Source organism: Thalassophryne amazonica, chromosome 6, assembly GCF_902500255.1.
Source record: "Thalassophryne amazonica chromosome 6, fThaAma1.1, whole genome shotgun sequence".
In the NCBI taxonomy this organism is placed as follows: Eukaryota; Metazoa; Chordata; class Actinopteri; order Batrachoidiformes; family Batrachoididae; genus Thalassophryne; species Thalassophryne amazonica.
The window spans coordinates 109685124-109707090 of record NC_047108.1 but is presented as its reverse complement, the minus strand read 5'-3'; the positions used below and the strand labels follow the sequence as shown (position 1 = coordinate 109707090).

Genomic DNA, 21967 nt, shown 5'->3' with positions numbered 1-21967 from the left:
GTGTCCAGCGTGTGCACACTCACTCACTGCAACCTGTTGCCACAGTGATATATGTTTTTATTTATGTCCACGTGATGACAGCAAGCAGACACATGTGCATCACAGTGGGCAGTTGTTCATGTCCATCCAAACACAGTACGTGTTGTCCAGCTGGGATGTCCAGATCCACAGCTCCCCACAGCTGCTTCTTTTGGCAGCCACACCTCCTGTCAATTCAGTGCACACACCAATGTGTCACTGTGTCTGTTTGCAAACCACACTCATAGGGCACTTAGACAAATTTCACTGCCAGCTCGACAGTGATCGTCTGCTGACTGTTGTCGTGTTAACAGTGCAAATGGCCACACATTTTCAAAGTGCCATGTGAGTGGTGTTAGATGTTTGTGTGTCACCTGGAATTTGACTGACACCTGCCGTGAGAGGGTTCGATGGGCTCTCACAGCGCACACTCTGTCTTTCAGCCGCTGGTGTGCACAAATAGTTGTAGCAACAGGTATACGAGGCGTTGGAGGCAGCTACAAATTTACACGTATTGCATACAATTCCTGCTTCATACACAGTTCATGCGCAATTTGACCAAATTCGCACTATGTGTAAAGGGATATCAGATGTTGACCCAGATTTTAAAACTGGTGTACTTGATGTAACCCAGGGACCACAGTTCGTGTGGCCCCTGAAAAATTAACTGACTGAGTTAATATAAAGAGATCAGTGAATAATAAGAGAGAAAATTAGGGGCTTTACACAGAATTGGCATTGGTGTTGGACATCCTGGAGTCAACATAATGTTGTCATAGTTAATACAGTGTTAACATAGTGTTGTACAGGTTAATTCATCACCAACTGCAACTATAAGAAATCTCGTATCAGTGACAAGTGCAGTGTCACCATCAAGTATTGGTAGATCGCTGCTTGAAAACCCGGGCTTCTTCCCCATTAGAAGCCCTGCCACCCTGTCTCGAAGTGAAAACTTGTATGAATCAAACCAAAATGTTGTCTACAACGTATTTTGGTGTGCAGTCATGAAATTATACAGCCTCTTAAGTAAACACCGTTCCCAAGTTTCCGCCCTTATTGAGAGAGTAGTAACAGTGAGACTGGCCTATAGTTTGAAAGAGAGGTCCGTCACCAAATGTGCACAATGGTATCACCTGTAATCAGGTAATACCATTATTTTTGAAGGAAAGTGCCCAACCAGTAGAGACTGACTATGTCAGTAATGTTTGGTTGAATTGTATAATTAATAACCATCATCCCAAAGCCATATTGGTTGTATTGTCATCATTTTAGGAGATGCAAGTAAATTGGTATAAAGTTTTCCCCACAGTTGCAATGTACCCACTGAAACGAGCCGATCGTGTTCGTGGGGCAGCTCTTAATAACTTTTGTTTTTAATAACTTTCAGTGTGTTGAACTCATCTAAAACTAAATAAGTTCATGTATTTTTCTGTTTGTGTATCATAATTGCCGTCCGTCCGACTTCTTAGTTCAAACTTTATTGTGTGTGTTTCTGTGCTACTGTCCTGTGCTGATTATTTCTTTTTTGTTTAACATATATCCACTTACAACAAAGATCTGTTTATTTAACTGCAGCCTGGAGCCCTTTGTTATGACTGGGTTCACCAGCACACTGTTCGTCACTAACTGTGGCCCGACGTCCCACAATTTAATCATTAAACCTATTGCATTAGTTTTATGAAGGCCAGTATCACAAAGTCTATTTTTATTGCCACCTGTACAAGTGAGGTCGTCTGTTCTGTGTAAACCTTCGTCAGTTTAACAGATTGAATCAGTCGATGCATCCAGGCATGATCTCTACCATCAGGTTGAGTAATACCTGCTTGAATAATTGACCTGAGTCCATGTGGCCAGGAGTATGCGTGGTCAGAGCCCCACGTACACACAGCCTCACCGCAGAAGGTTGAGGTCTGTTCTGATGAAACAAAATGCACAGTTTAATACACAATTAGTCACAATAATACCACTGACAAGTGTCTACGAAGAATCTTAATTACTGAGAAGGCTCTTCCCAACTTGATTTAAGAAAAATATTCAAAGGCAGAGGATAGAGCTGGTTACAGGAGAGAAAGGAAGAGAGAGAGAAAAAAGATCATTTCTCTTTACACCATACAGACTCACTGGCATATCACGCAAGTCATCAACAGGCATACAGTTTTAACTTCTGGTTAAAATTTTAACCAAACTAATTCCAGAAAGGTTACTTAAATTAACGTCACGTCTGGTGTTTTATAAAGTGAAAATATCAGCTCATGTTTTTGTTTTAAAGTTATGTTGTTACGGTCGAGGACCGGGTTTAGACCCAAATGCGGGAGCAGTAATGCAGACACAGGAGGTATAAACAAGAGTTTATTGAACAAAACAAGGAACTGCGCAGTAGAAGAACAAAACCAGGAGGACCTTGACTGACAGGACGAACAGGACCGGAACCAGGGACTGACAGGACAGGGACCAGGTGAAGTGAGTCTGCGGAGCTAGTGGGGCTGGATCAGCTGCAGGGGAGAATCAAAGGGGCATGTGAGGTAGTGCAGCTGCATTTTGGGCACACACCTAGAAATAATCAAAACTAAACTTAAACAGTTCATTCCATGTAGCAGTTCAGGATCAAAGTTCAGTTTGCTCAGGAACAAAGTTCAGTTTACTTCAGGAGTCCAGATCAAAGTTCAGTTCATATCAATGTTCAGGATCAAAGTCTTAGTGCGTTCAGGACTTCATTTCTACATGACACACCCAGAGGCATGCACATGTGACAGACAGAGTCAGAATGACAGGTCCTGGTGCCAGGCTGAGGATTGCAGCTACAGCAGAGTTCTCTGGGTGATGGCACCCAGAAAGCCACAGTTCCATCACTCAAGAATTAAGCAGCTGCGTGCGGACTCCCCCCCGGACTGTTAGTGGATCTGATCACAGACGATGCAAAATAACTTAACAGTTAAGCCAGCTGAGAAACTGGATACTGTGCATGTAGTTAATGAACAGCGCGGATGCGCAAACTCTGGGAACTGAATTATAGCTGAACTATCAAGAACTGAATAAGAGCTGATCACTAAGCAGCGCGGAACAGAACGGAGTCTGACCAGTTAACTAATAAGCGAAGTGCGCATCGCATCTGCGCATGCGTGGGTCAAACGGGGGCAAAAATCCCAGCTACCACACTCATACTGCTCCCATTGAATTTCGTGTACAGTAGCATTACCGGACTGTAAAAGTTAAGGCTTTTACAGGGATTGTTTCAAAGGCTTTAAGCCTTAAGCAACACATACAGTAATGACAGGGGCGCATTGTGCTGTTTTCAAATGCTTGAACGGAATTTATAGGCTTGAAAGTTGGCTGAAAATACACGATTGCAAACCTCCGCCGAGTCCAAACAAAGACGGAAAGAAGAAGAAATGTGGTCGTAAACCTCTGTTCATTCTACACAATTTCGCCACAGAAAAGAAAGTTCCGGACGGACGTAAAAGTCGGACTAAAACTGTTTTTTGCACACATTTATTTTGTCAATATCCTGAAACCATGCCGCTGTTTTCGTGCATCGGCTTATAACTGTAATGTCGCGCCATGAATGATGTGGTGCGTAATATTGTAAAATTGACATGTTCTATAAACAAACTGCATGCATGCACATATCATTGTATGTCTGTCAACTTATCAAAACAAACATGACACCAAAGAGGTTGTACGTGAGACTCACCGTCATTGTAGTCATTATGAAGCCGGTGGAGTTGCGATTTCTCATCCCTGCTTAGCAAATATTCTGCATTATCCGCAGTTTCAGACTCTGGACTTCGTCTAACCATCCGTCAGTTGCCTTCAAGGGGTCAGAAATGGGTTTTTCTCCAACTATCAACAAGCATGGGTCATTTTCGACAGCAGCGCGCTCTTCCTCCTTTGTCGGCACTAACAGTACTTTCTGTACAGATGCAGCATATGCAAGCACAACCAGCTCTTCTTTCCATTTCTGTCCACTGCCGTACGTAGTCCTGGTTGTAACAGGCAATCCGTGGAGCTTACGAAAACGCTTTAAATCGTCAACTTTCCAGCGGTTGAAATGATGCAAATCACAGCACTCCTCGCTGCTTTCCGCCGTCATAGCTTGTGCGTTGGTAGCTGAAAACTTTAGTCTGCCCATAATGCACCGCGCGGCCTGAGATGCGCACTTCGCTTATTAGTACGAAGCGCTGCAGGTGAGATGCAGCAGGCAGCCAGCAGAATGAACCAGGGTTAAAACAAGCGGCAAGGAGGCGTGGCCGTGGAAAAAACACTAATGATCATTTGACATTACAAACCTAGATGCTCATAAAGAAATAGACACTAGAAAACTCACGGGGAAATAAGTACAGCTGAATAAACTGGGAGGCTGATGGCAGAAAAAAAAAATACAACTGATTGCGTTCAGAAAATGGAAGCTCAACTCGACAGGTTGCTTGTGAGCCTGGCAAATCACAGCAGGGGAAAAAAAACATACTGAGCTTGGAAAATCTCGAGATGAAAAAACGCGGTGGGTTATAGACTGCGCCTAGAAGCGACAGTGAAAAAAACACAGACAGATACTTTAGTGGACATAGGAGCCCACAGCGGAAGAGTTACAACAAGAGCGCAGAGACTTTAGTCCGGGAAAACACAGCAGGAAAAGTTAATGAGCTTGGAGGTTCACGTCAGGAAAACAGATAAGTGACATTAACTCCGAACGTGGTGACGGGATGCCAAACAAACAACACTACAAGGAAACATAAAGTCAGGTTACTGGCTGGGTGCAATGGCATGGCACAGCTGGGAACCTGTGGCAACCCAGTTCCAACACGGAGGTTCTTCAGACGGACTGCAGCAGATGTCAGCGGTTGGAAGTGGTAGATTCTGGGCCCAAACCCATGACAGGTTCGGGGATAAATCTGGGACGGTGATGAGACACGATGAATGTCAGCTGTGAGCACCCACTGGGTGAAGATGCAGATCAGCCGCTCTGTCAATTCCATGCGCTGTCTTGACAGATGGGGCGGGGCCAGTGTTGTATAAAGTACCGGAAAATCACACTTAAGTAAAAGTACAGATACCCATTAAAAATTACTTTGGTAGAAGTTCAAGTCACTGATTGAAATGCTACTCAAGTAAAAGTCTTAAAGTATCTAGTATTTATTGTACTTAAGTATGACAAGTAATGTACAACTAAATGTACTCAAGTACTGAAAGTAAAAGTACAAGTAAATGTTACTAATCAAAACGGACTGATTTTTTTTTTATATTACAAAGTTTATGTAGGCTTGTAAATGACTGGTAATATTAGTCAAAATACTGAAAATTGTGCACATCACACAAAAACACTTCAGGAACAAGGGTTCAAAACCTAAACAAGAGTAGGTTACTCACTAGGTGTTCACAGGAAACAGTTATTTATTTCTGTACATATTTATTTATTTTCATTGTTACATGGTTTTATCTTTTCGGTTGTGTTTTGTTTCATTAGGTTCTTTTTGTCTCTTTCTCTAAAATTGTATTGTAACATTATTAGTCTATTATTATTGACTATTATTGTCTATTATGTAGACTATTATTGTTGTTGCTATAATATATGAATTAAAATAAATTTTTAAAATTACAATTTGACTCTTTTACGACAACGATCGCTGAGCCATTAATTATACAGAAAACAAATCAACACAAACGTGCTGATGTGAAGAGCTTAATGATAACTTTAACACTGAAAACGCCATAGACATGCTAACATGTTAGCATCGGTCCCGTTTTTAAGTTATAAAATACATCTATCAACTGTTTCAGAAGACCATAACAGGTCGGTTTAACATAAAAATATTAAATATTACTCAGACATATGCTCTTCAGGGTTTTAGCAGGAAAAAATTAGGATAAAGCAAAATAAAATCCACGAATCGTAGATCAAAACACTGCTTCGACCTGTGAATCACTGCTTCGATTGGTTCAAGGTTCAAAGCAAAGCCACGCTGCAGAAAAGTTGATTACAGACCCGCTGCAGGTTTGTATTCAATGCAGAGAAATGATCATTTTCCTGACAAACACCCCCCAAGTAGAGAAGCTTGAATCTTCGACTGGACTGGATTGCTTGACATGAGGATGTTTCGCTTCAAATCGCAGAAGCTTCCTCAGCTAAAAGTTTCAGTCTTTTGTTTATGGTAATGAGTCATTCATGTCATCAGGAGAGTCGTCAAGGGAGCCATCAGGAGAGACTTCCGTCCCATCATTAGGAGGGACAGCTGCCCTGTCATTAGGAGGGTGCTAACTAGAACACAATAGGTGCTAATTAGAGCTATTGTTTAGTCACCAGCCTATAGCAGTCAGCCTCTCAGTAGGAGGGGTCTGGTTAGGTTAAAAACTCCAGCTTTTGTTGGCTTCTGTTTTATTCTTCTCTACAAGAGTCAAGACAGAAGTCAGACTACCAGAGCAAGAATTTTAGCTGAGGAAGCTTCTGCGATTTGAAGCAAAACGTCCTCACGTCAAGCAACCCAGTCCAGTCGAAGATTCAGGCTTCTCTACTATGGAAACCACCTGGACAACTGAGAGCCTACACAGAAACCCCCCAAGTGCGCAACTGCAAAAAAGCAAATCTGCCTGACTTCGTTGCAGTCACTAGTTGTCTCTCGGTGAAAACACGACTTTTTTCGTGTGTCTGTGTGTGTTTTTGTAACGAGTAACTGCATGGCGAATAGAAAATGTATCGGAGTAGAAGTATGCAATTAAGGTTGGAAATGTAGTGAAGTAAAAGTGAAAGTAAGCTGAATTAAAAAAAACTCAAGTAAAGTACAAAGTCTCCCAAAACGTACTTAAGTACAGTAGTGAAGTATTTTTACTTTGTTGCTATACAACACTGGGCGGGGCCTGCGTGCAACTTGACAGCCGGGAGCAGAGCCCTGATGTAGCACACAGCGGAGGCACCCAGCCACTTCACCCAGCAGTTCCACCTCAGCTTCACCTGAAAACCCAGAAACAGACAGAAACCAGCAGACCAGAGGCAAACTACAACAAATGTACTAACTTTGAAGGTTTTAGTGTTTGTACATGCATGCTGCAGTGCATTATGGGCAGTGGTGGGCACAGTTCCCCTAACCACTAATTATCGAAGCTAATGTTTTCATTATCAGATTAGCTTTTCAGATAATTTTGAAAACCATCAGCAGACCAATTATTTTCTGATAAATTTTGGTCTGATAATTTTTAGATCGCTAATATATTTTTTGCAGGTGTAGTGAATAAAGATTTAACAGTTAAAAATATTTGTGAAGTCTGATATCAAAGATTTTAGTGCTTACCTGTTATGTTTTGTAGCAGATGTACAGTTCTATTCTCAGCAAACAGAGGAGAGCTAGTTTTGGGAAAAACCACTCTATCCTCTGCAGTCAGAGAAGAACTGGTCACAGAAGAAAGCAAGAGAAAAATATTTTTTTTCTTTTGACGTCATACTAACTTGCTGGCAATATCACCTGTCATCCAGAGGCATACAGTTTTAACTTATGGTTAAAATTTTAACCAAACTAATTTCAGACACATTATTTAAATTAATATCATTTCTGAAGTTTTATAAAGTGAAAATATCAGCTATATGTTTTAGTTTTAAAGTATTGCACTAATTTTAAAGATTTTAGTGTGGACATGCTGTCTCAGCAGTGCATTATGGGTACCGTAAAAGTTCACGACAGGACAAATGCATTGAGACGCTCTGATCAGACTCCACACGGACAACACCATTAAACCCTTTGTATATTATGCCTTGTGAAACTCTTGTGAATATATTCTCTGGGTTTATAGACATTGTTACTGTGTTTGTTTTATGTAAAAATGCCAGAAGAAGCTCAGGTTGATACATCATTATTGTCAGTTGGAATCACTGTGAGCTGCAATCACTTCCTGTTTGCTCTTTAACGTCCTGCGTATTGTCCTTTACAACACTGTTTGTCCTCTTTGTTCCAGAGTAATATATATAAGATGTCTGAAATTCGGTTTACGTTCATTAAATTCTACACAGATTAGACGTAGCAGACACAGATTATTTGGAATATTTGTTTTAGCAAGTTTTCAGGGTCTCTACTGAGATATCCCATAATCCTTTGTGCGCCAGAGAGTTGCTGTGGTTTAAGTGCAGAGAGAATCCACATGATGACAATTGTAAATGAACATTATACAAACAAAATGTACATTTTTATGCTTTTCATCATGTTAATAAGAGGCTGCAGCAACTCTTTGGTGTGCAAAGAATTATGGGATATCTCAATAGGGCAAATAAACACTGGCCATCTACTGGGCAGTAGGTGACAGTAGCGATCCATCAATGTACTTATTGCAATAGGGGATTAAAGGCCTTGCCCAAGGGCCCTTAGTGATTTTCCAGTCAGGCTGGGATTTGAACCAGGGATCTTCTGGTCTCATGCTCAACGCCTTAACCACTAGACCATCACCTCCCCAATATATTGTCAGCATTTTGCTTTTAACCATCTGTGTGAGACGGCTGTGCAATAGGGGTATGTGTATTATGTGCAATATGCATGAGTTATGTAATTATGCCATGACAGCTTTATTTATTTGTGCAGCTCTTGGAGTCCAAGACAAATTTCGTATCAGTTACACACAGAAGTAAGCCGGACAAAACGCTTACAAGTTTGATGTCGATGTTTTCATTTTTCTGTATTATGTTGTCCTGGAGCCAGAGAGAGCGTGCAGTGCCGTCCACCACAGCATCCGGGTGCAGCAACAAACTGTCAAAGGATTGTCCGCTGGCTAAATAAAGCTGAAATAAATAAATAAATAATAATGATAGAACTTTAAATTTGTACTATATAAATGATGTGGGAGGAATAACAAAAATCTCTGAAAAAAGAAAATGATTTGTGATTGCCTGAAGGCTTTGTGATAAATATCTCACTGTTCATTTAATGATTCAATTAGAAGTCTCACTTCCATAAGTCTCTTAACTTCATAATGAAATTAATTAAAGATCAAACTAGTATCTCATGTCACGGTGGACATAGTGCATTTGACAAACTGAGCATTATTCCTTATCTGGACCGCAGACGATGGTTTTGCCTGACAACTTCCTGTTTATGTTCAGTCGGTTATTTCCAAAACGAATCATTAGTGTTCTGCTTAAAAGGGCGGAATAAACTAGGAAATCTAAATCTATGTGGTATAGCTCCAGGCCCACTGCAGGGGCTGCCCCCTGTTGATCAGTCACCACCGGTGGGTGTTTTTTGTTTAAATCAGGTTTGTTATTGTTGTGTGATGGTATAGCGTTAATGTAGTCTCTGGCTGCAATGTGATTCCAGGCTCTTACCACTTTTCCCGTCCATTTTTGGTGATCCTATCTGTATTAAAGTCTTTTGGTATTTAAGTCTGCTCAAGAAATGAGTGTATTCTACCGCGGCACTAGGGATGGGTATTGATAAGATTTTATTCATATTGATGCCATTATCGATTCCGCTTATCGATCTGATTCCTTATCGATTCCCTTATCAATAGCGCTTGTGAATTTTCTGTGTACTAAAAGTAGGCTTTAAAGGTTTTCTATGTCAACAACTTTATTGAGTCTTAAAGTGTTATGTGTCGGACGCGGTCGGAGCACCGACCCAGCGTTTGACAGGACCCAGCATAAAATAAGCAGAGCACGGTTCAAAAGGTAACAGAATTTAATAAACATAATAGTGAGTGGAGTGATAAACAACCCAAAAAGTCCGCGGTCTGGTGAGGTGGAAACACGGCGCGCTCTCAGCAGTGCAAACGGTCTGGAGCCACAGCAGTTCGGACCCAGGGACACCGCCGACACCCCCCAGGCGGCCGCGACAAACCGAGTCTGCGAAGGAAGAAATCATGAGGTGAGTCCAACACTCTCCACACAGAGAGAGACAGCTCAAAGGTGCACACAATCAGCAAACACTTCCTGGCTTTAATATAACTCAGCTTCTCACCCTGCAGGCACGGAACAACTCAGTTCAAATCTCCACTGCAGCAGAAGCTGATTAGGCGATTAGCATAGCGTAACAGCTCAATATAACAAGGTGTGAGGGACACCAAATCCACTGTCATTACTTCATAAAAGTCACCAAAACCAAATTACCTCAGGAAGTGTGCTGAAGAGCGTGAGACCTCACCCAATCCTCCTTCACAGACTGTGGCATCAAACCTGGAGCGGTCTCTGCGTCCGTAATGGTGAGATTGTTCTCCTGACGTCGATCTCACACGTCTGCTCACAAGGTCGAGTCTCTGGCAATCACACACTGTGCATTCAAGGTTTAAGTGCAGCAAGCTCTGATCAAGACAGATACACCACAGCTGTGAGTCCTGATGACCTGCACGTGATAACAAGCCTCAGGTGTTCAGGGTGAGGCCCTAATACTCAGCCACACGTCAGCCACTCAGTCCTGAACGCATACCACCTGGAGGGAGAAACAGAAAACAAAAACAAAGCCAGCCAAACACCCCAGCCCACAACATAAAGTAAATAAATGTGAAATTGGTCGCTGGATCCTTCATCTCCGGACATAAATAGAAATAAACAAAATCTGTAGTTTATGTCAAAAGCATTTCCTTTCAGACATTATTGGCATGAATGTCTTTCCATACATCTGAGCTGAACTCTTGCAGCTGGCTCTGCTGCACATCAGGATGTAATTCATAAAGAATGCAGGATGTCTCATTTTGGGAGGAAAAAAAAAAATTTTAGTCAGTTGTAGTTTATTGTCTGTATTACAGCGTTTGGAAAGAGGTGCCATTTTATTTAAAGCAGCAATTCATTTTGAAGTTATTAATTCCGACTGGACTCTATCTCGGCAGAGAGCCACGCAGCCAAAGGAACGGAGGACGATTCTCGTTTCTTGACTGGAACAAGACAAGAGTCCCAGTTAGTGACTTTAATCTGCACAAAGTGACTCACGATGGACATATTTTAATGGCTTTGAGAGGTGTTAAGAAGCGGACTTGCTGCTTCTGAAGTGCAGCAAATCAAAGAACCATCGAGCCAGCAGATTGAAGCATTGCTTCATTGGTTCACGCTTCAAAGTGGAGTCGCTCTGGAGAAACGGTTGATTACAGAGCCGCTGCAGGGTCTGCAGAGAAATGATCAATGTAGAGAAATGATAATTTTCCCGACAAACACCCTCAAAAACAACAGCTGCTCTGAAGAACTGATAAGGGAATCATTAAGCAAAAAGACTATTGATATCGGTGGATCAAATCATTTCTTAACGATACCCAAAAAGAACCGATTCTCAATACCCAACCCTATGCGGCACTAGCAGATTTTTGTTGTTTGTTTCCTCCTACAGCAAGGTTGCTTGCTATCATCCTATCTTCCAAATAGACCATCTGCCTGTGCTAAAGTTGCCCATTGAATAATTGAAGATAGGGCTCTTCTTGTTTTCAGCAACCAGGGCCGTCTTAGTTACTGTGTGAGGTATTTCTGACATAACCCAACCTTAACAATCAGCAAGCCAACTTGTCATTGTCGTCCGTTAATCTCTATTCGCTTGATCGGCATTGACCTGTGTGAGTGAATTGATCCACTTTTTCCTATTTCGTCAGTTAGCATGTTAGCGGCTAACACTAAATTCGACTCCACTTCGCCACATACGCGTGCAATTTTAGAAAGACAGATGCTTACAGCTAAAACTTAACTAAGGGCCTGGTCCCACTGGGGAGAGGATTAATTGTGCATGAATTGAGTACACAAATTACTGGCATTCGTTGCCGTCTGCAACAAAAAATGGCCAAAAATGACAAATGTCCCAGTATGAATTATGGATATATTAATAATGTATAGCAAATCTATGATGAACAATCATGGTTGTATAACGCATGTAGTGAGGAAACGGATCCGATGCATTGCAATTATCACGGCAGTATTACGGGTGTATTATGAATGCATCGCGCACGTGTTGTGCGTGCACGGCATCTGCATTGCGATCATAAAAGAAGTGCACTCGTGCCGTCGGCATCACTATTCACACCAACAGGACAGCCTCTGGAGCAATTGCTGGACTTGGACAAGTTGACTCGAGTAAACAAGTAGTGAACAGGGCGAGTGGTGACGTCAGCGGATCGCATCAGAGCGCAGCTCGTCTGAACGATTTTAACAAGAAGGTAAATCTGTTATAAACAGGAATAAATACTGTAACAGCTGCAGACAAGAAGGAAAAAAACACGCAACTGACAGGGATTTGTGGCTTAGCAGCAGACTGGGACAGTGTGTAAAATGGATATTTTGCGTGCCCATCATGTCCACATCATGAACTAAAATAAGTTGTAGCGACTGCATATAGATTGGTCACGAATAAAGCGTTTTTATTATGTCTGATTTGCATCTGATTTGCGGCTGATGCGAATCAGATGCGCTGTGTTCACAGCTGGACGCCGTTCTTTGTTCTACCGGCTGCCACTCACTCTGCGCTGGATGCTGCGTAAATAATTATTTTGTGGCGGATTAATCATTTTATTCTGCAAATTGGCTGTTAAACGGCTCTATTCACCTCCTGAATCACAGAGGAAGCTGCAGCTGGGCCGTTCACTCGCGTGCACACGTGAACGGCTAACAAGCTGCAGAAAGCATTTTGAGCAGTCTAAAAAGGTAATTATTTGACTTGTTTACATTGTCAAGGCTTGATAAAACAGTTGCGTGTTTTTTCCTTCTTGTCTGCAGCAATCTGCTGACGTCACCAACTCGTCATTGTCGGCCGTTAATCCTTATTCGCTTGATTGGCATCGACCTGTGCGAGTGAATTGATCCACTTTTTCCTATTTCGTCAGTTAGCATGTTAGCGGCTAACACTAAATTCGACTCCACTTCGCCACATATGCGTGCAATTTTAGAAAGACAGATGCTTGCAGCTAAAACTTAACTAAGGGCCCGGTCCCACTGGGGAGAGGATTAATTGTGCATGAATTGAGTACACAAATTACTGGCATTCGTTGCCATCCGCAACAAAAAATGGCAAAAAATGACAAATGTCCCAGTATGAATTATGGATATATGAATAATGTATAGCAAATATATGATGAACAATCATGGTTGTATAATGCATGTAGTGAGGAAACGGATCCGACACATTGCGATTATCACGGCAGTATTACGGGTGTATTATGAATGCATCGCGCACGTCCTTTATTTAACCAGGTAAAAAAAAAACTCATTGAGATTTAAAAATTCTTTTTCAAGAGTGGGCGTATACCTCCCACTCCACTAGGTACACTAGACACTGGTCCAGGCAGGGGCACTGCCAGGGATTTTGGACCCGTGAAAAGAAATGTTACTGAGCTCCAGCACAAAGCCGACCGCTGGGGTGGCGGAAAATTTTGATACTGTTTTACATAAAACTATGCATTTTAATTATATTTTTGACTATCATTCCCATAATTTGTGAAAAGAAAAACATGATTTGAGAATTACTTGGTAGGAGGCTAACATTCCAGAACTTTCCATCACAGACCCACCTTGCCTATGAAAGAACTGGGTATATACTGTTGATCCTTCGCTTCTTCCTCCTGTCTGAGCTTTTTCTTTTCTTTTTTCCTGTCTGAGCTCTGAGGCAGCCTGTTGTCTGCTTCTCCTCTCACTTTTGTGAAAGGTTTCTGCAGGTGTGTGATGGAGCAGGTGGACTGAACCATTTGACATAAATACAGAGGGGGGTGGGCATTGAGAAATGTTTCCAAAACAAATAAACTTACCACTACATTGTAACTAAACTATATGTGTGATTGTAAGTTTATTACTGTTTATTAGTTTGTCAGTATTATAATTGTATTCCAGGCCTCTCTGGGCCCCTGTCATTCATGGGCCCCTAGAATATTCTCCTTGTTAATCCCTTTTCGGCATTGTCCCATCCTTGGGACAATGCCCAGATTGTTCCCTGAGGGGCCAGCCTTGGAAACACCTGCAATGAATCCATCTTCAATAATTCTGCATTTAAATTTTGACTCTATCAGCAATTTACTGCCACAGTCTTTCCAATAATTAAGTTTCTCATAGTACTGAATAAGCCCTGTGGTAGACTGGCAGCCTGTTGACAGTAAACACCAAGCCCAGTGTCCACTGGGGTAGGCTCCATCACCCACTGTGACCCTTAACTGGACTACATGGTTTAGAAAATGAATGAATACATGAATAGTATTGAATAATACTTCACAGTAAATGTTGGTCACACTATGATCACAGCAGCTTTCGTTTTGTTTTTGCTGGATCAGAGCCTGTGATCCACTGCACAGACCAGGCCTGGTAGTGGTTTGTTAAGACAATGACAGTAATTTTCAATTTCAATGTATTTAATTTATATAGCACCAAATCACAACAAAGCTGCCTCAAGGCATTTCACACAAGTAAGGTCTAACCTTATCAACCCCCAGAGCAAGAACACAGGCAACATTGTTAAAAAAAAAAAAACTCCCTCTGATGATTTGAGGAAGAAACCTCAAGCAGACCAGACTCAAAGGGGTGACCCTCTGCTTGGGCCATGCTACCAACACAATTGTAAGCTTTTTAATTCTTTTTAATTCTGGGGTGTGCAGTCAGAATGAACCTTGTACAGTGCTGTAGGAAGATGAGCAACATCAGAAGAAAAAGACAGGATACTTAGCCGATACCAGTAGACACCAGCCGATCTCTGTCCTTTCAAAGTTAAATCCAGGGTTTTGGTCGGAGAGTTCAGAGGATGAAGTTGGAGCTAGAGACAGCTCATGAAGAATATGAATGATGCTACAGCAGGATTAGTGGGAGGTGATGGTCTAGTGGTTAAAGTGTTGGGCTTAAGACCAGAGGATCCTTGGTTCAATTCCCAGCCTGACCGGAAAAGGTCATTAATCCCCTAGTTGCTCCCGGTGTGTAGTGGGCGACTTGTATCGGGGTGAATGTGAGGCATTATTGTAAAGTGCTTTGTAGATGATGTAGATGGAAAAGCGTATTTGCCATTAGGGAATGGCTTTTGATTTTTCAAAGAGTTCATCCTGCAAATAAAGTGTTCTTGTCTTCAGAGGAGGGCCAGCTGATAGGCACCGTACGTAATCACGTGCAGTCCATCGCCTCTGTATGTGGAGACCTTTTTCTCGGAGCAACCAGAATCCGCAGGATGCCTCTTGGGGAGGTAAATGTCCCGACAGGAACCCACATCTTGATCAGTAACAATCGACACGCCTTCACGCCATCACCACCAGAAGCTATGAAACGGCGCCGTGACGCCCTTCTGGATGAGAAGCTGCCGTACCGACTGTTCACTCTCAACTGCGAGCACTTCGCCACATTTGTACGATATGGAAAAGCTGTGTGTAACCAGGTATGACTGAAGCCAAAGGAAACCCTTCTTTGTTTGTTTGTTTAGCATTTGGCACATTTTGCACGGTGATCAAATTCTGTGATGAGGTAAAATTAATGTTGTGGTTTTGTCTTAACTGGTAAATTAGCAACTTAACTAAGGCTAGCATCTCAAGGAGTGGTGAATGCTGATAAACACTGTTTTTTGAATTCACCAACTTTGTTGTTGGAAATAAGGATTTACCTTTGTCATAGTGATATTTAGCAATGTTTAGCGACAATTGGCAATGTTCAATTCTATTCAGTTTCAATTCATTTTATTTACAGAGCGCCAAATCACAACAATGCCGCCTCCAGGTGGTTCACATGAGTAAGGTCTAACCTCACAAACTCCCCTGAACAAAAACACAGGAGACAGTGGTAAGAAAAAACTCCCTCAGACTCAGAGGGGTGTCTCACTGCTAAGGCCATTCTAACAGTTACAAGATTTTTACAGATTGAACAAGAGTTTCTTTACAAACAGAAGAAAACAGTCCTTGACTGAAACTAAAACCGAATCAATCTTGGGTCTCTAATTCATAGGTTTCCAGCACCGGTAGGTTCCAGAGGTATGACCGCCAGTTGCTGGTGCAACAGGCAGGGCATCCCAAGGTCAGTTCGGCAGCTTGGGGTGCAGAACCTGGATCCAGCATTAGTGTTGTCAGTGCCTCGGACAGAGAGAAAAAGAGCAGAATGAGTCGGCTGGATATAACTGCACCTAAAACATTAATTCACCAGCAATAAATCAACAGGGAAGCAGAGAGATTACTAAGGTGGCCACTGGCAGCAAGAACTGAGCTTCACTAACAGACCCAGAATTTACAGTTGTGCACAGATGTTTATATACCCTGGCAGAATATTTGATTTCTTGGCCATTTTTTTCAGAGAATATGAACGATAACACAAGAACTTAACTTTCCACTCATGGTTAGTGGTTGGGTGAAGCCATTTATTGTCAAACAACTATGTTTACTCTTTTCAAATCATAATGACAACAGAAACAACCCATCACCTCTCTTAGCTTCATAGTGTTGTTGAGTGGAGAAGGATATTCTTTTACCAAAACAGATCAGATCTAGGCTTGCATCTCAGATGTACGTTCTGGCAATTTGTAGCTAAACTTTCAGGTCTTCTTTTTAAGAAAATCCTCCTCTGTACCACTTCATTATGAAGCTGGATAACTGTTCATACAAAATGCAAAGCTTGCACTGTGTACAATTTCTCCAATCACAGCCACAGAAGCCTCAAACTTCTTTTGGGTTGTCTGGGTGTCTTGGTGGCTTTCCTCAACACACGGTATTAAGAACAGGGGGATGTAAATTTTTGATCACAACTGTAGATGTAGTGAGGCAGAGACGTGATCTGTTGCTAATAAAATGAGTTAAAAGGAGAGGAAGCACAGTTTCATACTACACTGGTATGTTAATCATACGAGAGGGAGAATAGATGTGTCTTAAGTCTGGACTTGAAAGTCTGTACAGAATCTGACTGTTTCATCTCCATACAGAGATCAATCCAAACACATGGATCAGGGTCTCAGCATCAGATGTAGACAGCAGGGGACGAATCTTCGCTATATTTTGCAGTTGAAAGAAAGCAGTCCTTGTAATATCTGTAATGTGGAGGTCAAAGGTCAAAAATTACCCCAAAGTTCCTCACTTTGTCAGTGTGATGAATGACACACAAACCTAGGCTAAGAGTTAGCTGGTCAAATTGATGCTGATGTCTCACTGGACCAAGAACCATCATTTCAGTCTTCTCCAAATTTAAAAGTAAGAAATTGCTTGAATCCAGTTTTTCACTGAAGCAAGGCAATCCTCTAAAGTCTTGATGTGGTTAGCAGTTATCAACAACTGCGTGTTATCAGCGTAGAAATGAAAGGTAATCCCAAAACGCTGCAATATGTGCCCAAGGGGTGCTATATAAAGGGAGAAAAGCAGGAGGCCTAAGACAGACCCCTGTGACCCCCCAAATTTCATATCACTAAGGTTAGAGGTATTGTTATTGTACAACGGTCAGGTATGATGTCAACCATGCAAGGGCACTCCCAGTAATCTAGGGCTGAAATGATTACTCGAATAACTCGAATACAAAAAATGATTGAGGCAAATTCTGTGCCTCAAAGCCTCATTTAAACATTGTAGTACATATACCAGGCCTGTGTGAGGCACTGTAATGTCCCCAGAAAAACAACAGAAGACTAGAGCATGTGCTCAGGCCGTGTAACAGCTAATAATTTAGCCCTTAAAGCTACCGCTTTCCAACGCGACACAGAGTAAAATAAAGCCTTTTAAGAGAAAGAGCGTCCACACTGATCATCTGAAATAGACTTACTGCGCATTTAAAGCGAAGCAGTGTGTTTGTCTATTATTAAAAAACACACGGTCTGCTCGACGTGGTGAGTGACTATTGACCCGACGGCCGGGTACCCACAGTCGAAGCTGACTGCTGTTCAGACTCACACTAAGTGTTTTGATTTTTTGGGCAACACACAATACTTCACAAACACGGCAACTTAAAAAAAAAAAAAGAAAAACAGTAACTGCAAGGCTTAAAAAAAAACAACTCAAAATGGTTACATTTTACAAGTTGGGGAAAAAAACTGAACAGAAAGCCACATCCCATCCCCATTTCAGCAAAATGTCAAGACTTTGGCACAGGGACATTGTGCCATTGCTTAGGAAGAGCCCTGGACTATTGATGTTTAAAAATGCAAAAGTACTTTTTATCCGATTACTCGATTAATCGCAAGAATAATCGTTAGAATACTTTATTACAAAATTGATAGCTGCAGCCCTACTGTAATCCCAAAATGATTTTCCAGCCTATCGAGTAGAATATGATGATCCACGGCATCAAATGCAGCACGAAGAACTAACAGCACCAGAATCTCTTGGATAATTCAGGGGTCTCCAGTGACACTTGTACCTAAACTGATAGGAAATCCTTTTGGGCCAGAAAGCTGCTAACTGAAGGACTGTCAGCAAGTCTAATCACACGGTTATACCACAAGAATATCTGCACATCTCAAAATTGCACAACATTCTGACAAACAAGTCTAATCATACCCGTGTATTAAGTTTAGTCTCCTTATCTGACTGTTTGTGGTCGGTACTGGCATCCTGTTCCATATACTGTTTGCAACATGTGGATGTTTCTCAATGTATCTTTCTGGGCCTCAGTGAAAAAGGGACACATCACATTTATAACACTTATATAAGTAAATCATCTTTATAACAGCATGCTTAGAAACTAAAATAATACTTGAAGTAAAAGCAAATCTTAAAGAAAAAGCAAATGTAATCATAAATATAACATACCTTTAATTTGGTACACACAGTACACAATTCAAAAGCATTCAAACATATGTTTCAAAAAGTATGTAAACATTTATATATTGTGTAATTAACCTTAGCTATTTATTACATGTTTAATCAGCATTGATAAATATTGATCACTATGAGCATATGAGTCATATATTCTATAACAGCAACAAGCTCTATTAATATATAAATGATCACTTCCAAACATTAGAACACACTCAAATGTAACAATATATTCTTGGCTCAATAAAAGATAAAGAATAATAGGATGATTCTGAATGGGGAAAAAAGCACAAATGGTTAATGCATATTTAAACACATTTAGGATATATTCCATCAAACTGTAGTGGTGTCCAAATCCATTGCAAGCAGAAGATCATTCACCACTTTAGTGAGAGCCGTCTCTGTGGAATGATATTTTCTAAAAGCAGACTACAGTGGCTCAAAGAGATTATTCTCAGTAAAATAATCCATGAGCTGCTGTGACACCACTTTTTCCAGAATTTTAGAGCAAAATGATAGATTTGATATTGGCCGATAGTTTTTCAATACACTAGGGTCAAGACTAGATTTCTTAAGTAATGGTTTAATCACTGCAGATTTGAAACATTTAGGAACAGATCCAGAAGTTAAAGATGAATCATTTCCAGCACAGTCCGCCCAAGAGTGGGCCACAGGTCCTTAAACAGTTTTGTTGGTATCGGGTTGAACACACACGTGTATTTAGTGGAAGTTACAAGTTTCGTCAGCATACCCAGTGAGAGCAACTTAACTGTCTAGTCGCCACATTATGACCTCTCTCCTCATCATTATGACCTCCTGACCTCTTCAGTCTCCAGGAGAGAGATGCTGTAATGAGCAGGTCGGCTGAGTGTCAGAGTTCCCACTAAGTGACTCGTAATAAGAATAACATCACCCTCATTAGTTGGTGTCGTATCACGCTGTGAAACAGAAGACATTTGTTCCTCTCATCACACTTTGATGTGTGATGGAGGCCAGCAGGGGGCGCTGTGCATGTGATTGTCAATGGGCTTCAGTCCCCCAACAGCCAAAGGGTTCTCAGGCCAGACCCGGGTTTCAGCTGACTTGACATAGCACCAGCTTCCCATGCTGGAGATTGTGAGTTTGCGACCTGAGGGTAGTGAGTGGGAGGAGTCAAAAACACAATGCAGAGCAAGCTGCTCCAGATGCATTTTAGACCCATGATTTTGTTCTGATGATTTAATGCTGTTGTGGTAACAAAGTGTAAAACACTGTTCTAAAGATGTTTAACAGTATCAAAAATAACATTTATTTTTTTTATAGAAAAGACAAGGAGGGCTTCGTTCTGTTGGCCCATGTGTGTGGTCATCTGTTGCTACAAGACCTCCGACCCTTCCCCTGTTTCTGTTATTTCTTTTGCAGATTCCAGGAAGACTGAAGAATTTGGAATGTGAAGAGGCAACCAAAGTTTTTGAAGACATTGTTGCCAAAAAGGATATTTCTGAAGAACTTTGCACATGATCATTTTGACTGTGTCAGTTCCAAGAGAAAAATAGATCAGTTGGTTTTGAAGTGATTTAAATACCTCTTAATCAGTGTATCAAACTATAATGATCACAGCGTACAAGTGTACAGTCTGTATGTGGCAACCCCCCCCCCCGGTCTCACACACACACACACACACACACACACACAGCGCAGATTTTTGCTTGTCAACTTAATGATAAATTCATTCACACGGTCATCATTTCTTTGAGAACTGGAACATTTGTTTTAGTGGCCACCAGAGGGCAGATATCACATGATACTTTACAATTTAAAATGGTGAAAGAGTTTCAGTTAAATTTTGCTGCTTTGCAACCGCGTGTGCTGGGTGCAGACGGGTGTGCTGCGTGCAGACTGGTGTGCTGGGTGCAGATCGGTGTGCTGAGTGCAGACGGGTGTGCTGCGTGCAGACTGGTGTGCTGAGTGCAGCCGGGTGTGCTGAATGCAGACGGGTGTGCTGGGTGCAGACGAGTCGTGTTTACAGTCTCTATTAGTCAGGGGAGTTTTGCGCTTCAAATGTATCAACCAATCAGAGCGCGTCCCTTTACAGTGCACCAGGTGCACAGCCATGAGGTGCTGAGGATTTGTGGCTCGTTAACAGGTGACGTTCTCTGAGGTGAGATGAAGCAGTACAGCAGCAAAGTGAGGCTTTTTTTTTCACTTTCATTGTGTGTTTTGGGGCGTAGAGTATCACCTGTCAGGGAAAAGGGGCAGAGACTGTGTTGTATTTATCATGTTGCTGGTTTCACAGAAAGCTTGTAGATTAAATCTTTTAGTCATTGTACCTCAGATGCATGTTGTCTTTTCTTGATGTAAATGTTTTGCAATAACAAGTGATGTTCAGATCAGAGAATCCAGTTTTCACAGCGTCAACATGTCCCACATGACTGCAACAGGGCGATCATCTTGTCCAAATCTTCAGGAAGTTCGGCAGTGATCAGCTTGTCCTGGACGTCGGCGGCCAGCCCTTGGAAGAAGACGTCATGGAGGGCGGCTGGATTCCACTCGCTCTTGGTGGCAAGAATGCGGAAGTCCACGGCGTAATCTGCCACCCGGCGAGTGTCCTGCTTCAACCTCAGAACTAAGGGAGCGCGCCGCCTCGCGTCCTGGAGAGGTTTGCTGGAACACCTTCTGGAGAGCTGTAGTGAATGCTTGGAGGGAGGAGCAAGATGGTGACTGGCTCCATTCCCCTGTGGCCCACGATGCAGCCCGGCCAGACAAGTGCGAAATCATGTATGCTGTCTTCGTCCTATCGGACGGAAACATAGGTGACATTAGTTCGAAGTGCAGTTTACACTGTGCGATAAATGGTTGAACATCTCCAGTCTCTTTGGAGAAACGTTCCGGTCGGGACAGCTGAGTGCAAATGGCGGCATCAAGTACGGGAGCCGGGAGGGCGGTTGGCGTTCTAGGTGGAGAGAGACTGGTGCTACCTCTAGCTTGGTCCGGGCTGGCCTGAGAGTCGAGCTTCGACAGGAGTTGTTCCATAAGAGTACTCACTGTGGACATAAAAGCATCTTGACGTTGTGCTAGCTCGCTTAACCCAGTGCTTAGAGCGGCAAGCCGAACCATGTTGATTGGCAAGCTGCCCACTATGTTGGTGTACTGTAAGCTGGAAAGATGTCGAGTCTGCTGTGTCCATTGTTGGCCAGATTGATCTATCAGGTCTGGGTGATGGTTCAGGCTGGACACAAATGCAGGACTCAGACAACTGGCTCTGTATGTAAAAACAGTTTACTGAAACCGGAAACGGGGTCCGGTACACAGAAAACTAGGAACATCAGGCAAAGGTGTGGTCGAGGATACA

At 42.1% G+C, this 21967-nt stretch overlaps 1 protein-coding gene across 1 annotated transcript in view; it reads left to right on the top strand.

Moving 5' to 3' along the window:
• Nucleotides 1–20951, top strand: part of LOC117512896 — a 77687-nt gene extending 56736 nt beyond the window's left edge. Inside the window, exons 6-7 of the mRNA XM_034173129.1 lie at nucleotides 14995–15293; nucleotides 20038–20951. Of these exons, the coding sequence (XP_034029020.1) occupies nucleotides 14995–15293; nucleotides 20038–20136 (398 nt within the window). The 3' untranslated portion in view covers nucleotides 20137–20951. The remainder of the gene's footprint in view (nucleotides 1–14994; nucleotides 15294–20037) is intronic.
• Nucleotides 20952–21967: the final 1016 nt, after the last annotated feature.